The sequence below is a fragment of the Pygoscelis adeliae genome, unplaced genomic scaffold, assembly GCF_000699105.1.
Source record: "Pygoscelis adeliae isolate BGI_AS28 unplaced genomic scaffold, ASM69910v1 Scaffold85, whole genome shotgun sequence".
Lineage (NCBI taxonomy): Eukaryota > Metazoa > Chordata > Aves > Sphenisciformes > Spheniscidae > Pygoscelis > Pygoscelis adeliae.
The window spans coordinates 712,553-714,812 of NW_008824900.1; the positions used below are offsets into that span (position 1 = coordinate 712,553).

At 54.0% G+C, this 2,260-nt stretch overlaps 1 protein-coding gene across 1 annotated transcript in view; it reads right to left on the reverse strand.

Moving 5' to 3' along the window:
• Positions 1 to 1,772: 1,772 nt before the first annotated feature.
• Positions 1,773 to 2,260, reverse strand: part of MRPL28 (mitochondrial ribosomal protein L28) — a 2,771-nt gene continuing 2,283 nt past the window's right edge. Inside the window, exon 4 of the mRNA XM_009324697.1 lies at positions 1,773 to 2,193. Within this exon, the coding sequence (XP_009322972.1) occupies positions 2,116 to 2,193 (78 nt within the window). The 3' untranslated portion in view covers positions 1,773 to 2,115. The remainder of the gene's footprint in view (positions 2,194 to 2,260) is intronic.

The following is a 2,260-nucleotide window of genomic DNA, read 5'->3' on the forward strand; positions in this document are numbered from 1 at the left end:
GCTGGGGAGGACATACAGCCAAAGCTCTCCCCCGAGAGATACGGCACCACACGGCTGGAAGATAATTTTATACAACTAATTATTATAATAATTATTAGGCATGGTGGTGTTGGGTTGACGGTTGGACTCGATGATCTTGGAGGTCTCTTCCAACCTTAATGATTCTATGATTCTAAAACCTACTAGCCCGCAGTACAAAGAAGGAGCTGATAATTGCCCACTCGGCCATCCCAAACAGCCCCCTCACCGCTGAGGAGCTGTGAGGCACTCGGGGACACCCCCCAGGGCTGAGAGCGGGATCCGGGCAGGCGCCAGCCAGACTCTGCCGTAGCTGCACCGGGCCCGAGAGGCCAGACCTGCACCGGCACGTTCCAGTAAAGCTACGGAGGGGGGCTGGGACAGAGCCACAGTCTGGAGCTTTGCTCAGAGCTGCATTAAAATGCATGAGCTGTGCTAGCCCTAATGATGAGCAGAGCTGTCAAACAAGGAGCTTGTCCCAGCTAATTATCTCTAACGAGGGCAGAGTGTCAGGGTCCCCGAGGAGCTGGGCAGCAGCTTCCCACTCAGCTCAGTTGCAGAAGAGGGAGAAGATAAGCAAATGTCATTGTGCTGGCCTAGCTATGAAATCATTAATTAGGCAAATGTGACCTTCTGTGCCAGTTTGCTCTTGAGAACCTGGACTTGCCGGAGCTGAGACATACAGGCCGGCTGGAAACATCCCAGCTTTTGCCACCCAACCTGTCCCCTGCAGTGCTGAGCCTCCTGCCCCCGTACAGAGACGGCACAGCCCCAGTCCGGCAGCCCCTGACCACCCAGCCCTACCCGCCCTGGGGCTGCCCGGCTGCACCACACTCACCTGGGAGCTCAACTACCCCTTGCCCAAAAGCATTCCCCGGCCCAAAAAAGCAGCAGAGAAGTCTGGTCTTCCTGAAACGCCACCATTTAGGTCATGTTCACCTCAACCGCGTCCCTCATCCCCAGCCACCTAGCACAGCCCTGCAGAGGCTCTGTGCCTGCCCAGCAACCACCTCCGCAGCACCTCTCTCGTCTTTAAGGCAGACGTTAAGGCACTGGGAATTTCTGCTCCCCTGCGGTCCTACTCCATTCCAGTGCAGAGGGGACCAGCCACACGCTGCTCTACAAGCCCAGGTTCTCTCTTATCATGGGTCCTGTGGCTCAGAAACCGAGACCGTACACTTGCCCTCATGTGCTAGAGAGGGGGAGCATGTCTCATCCCAAGGCAAAGTTAAGGCAAAGTCTCCTCCTGGGTGACAATCCAGAGATATGGCTCACACGAGGTCCACCCCGCAAGCTCTGTGCTCGTCCCTCACCTCAGAGCTGGAGGGAAAGGGAGGAGAAGCTGCTTTTATCTCCAGCCAGAAACCCACTGCAGGACCATGAAGCTCACAGACACCGGTGGTACACAGCGCTGTCCACTAGCACATAATTCTGGTAAGTGCTTTTCAGTCCCTCGTTGCCAGACAGGAGCAAAGGCTTGAACGCCCACTTCAGCTAGGTTTTTACAAAATAAAAGATTTTAAAATTGCCAGCTTCAAACAGAAAGAGTGCTGGAACCCAAGGGGTTCGAGTGAGCTGTACGGCCAGCGGCTGCGGCTGGGGAGCTCAGCCCCACCTGCTGGCAGGCACCGCCTGAGGCAGGGCTTTGGGGTCGTTCTTTCAGGGCACGGTCGCCTCTGCTGCAGAAGGCTGGGGACTGATCTCAGTTACACCACCATGCCTCACAGTCCCTGCTATAACACGCTAATGAGCAACGAACACCAGAGAAAAGTTTACTGATATTCCCAAAACGCGTATTTCATTTTACATCGTGATCAAGCTCTCAACAGCAGCCAACTACTTGTACAGGCAGAAGAACCACATTAAGTCAGTCTTACAAGAATGCTTGCAGAGGCCACAGGACAGAAATTCTTTCCTCAGCCCACAGGAACGCTTCCTCACTGAATTTAGGCTGTCATTAGGCTTTGATAACTGCAACATGCTCCTGGGCACGCTCTTCACGTGGCCCCTTCCACACAACGTGGTTCAGACAGAAGTCCCACTGAACCCCACAGCTTGATCTGCAGCAGGGGTTTTGCTCTGAAGGTTTCTTTCCTTCTACTGCTTCTGCAGCGCCCGTTCTTTCAGTTGGTTGACAAGCTCTTCAGCATACACCTTAAAGAGAGGGACAGGGTCCTGAAACAAAGCAGAGGATAAACCACTTAAAAGGAGTGAACCACTTAAAACCAGTGAACCTGCTGAA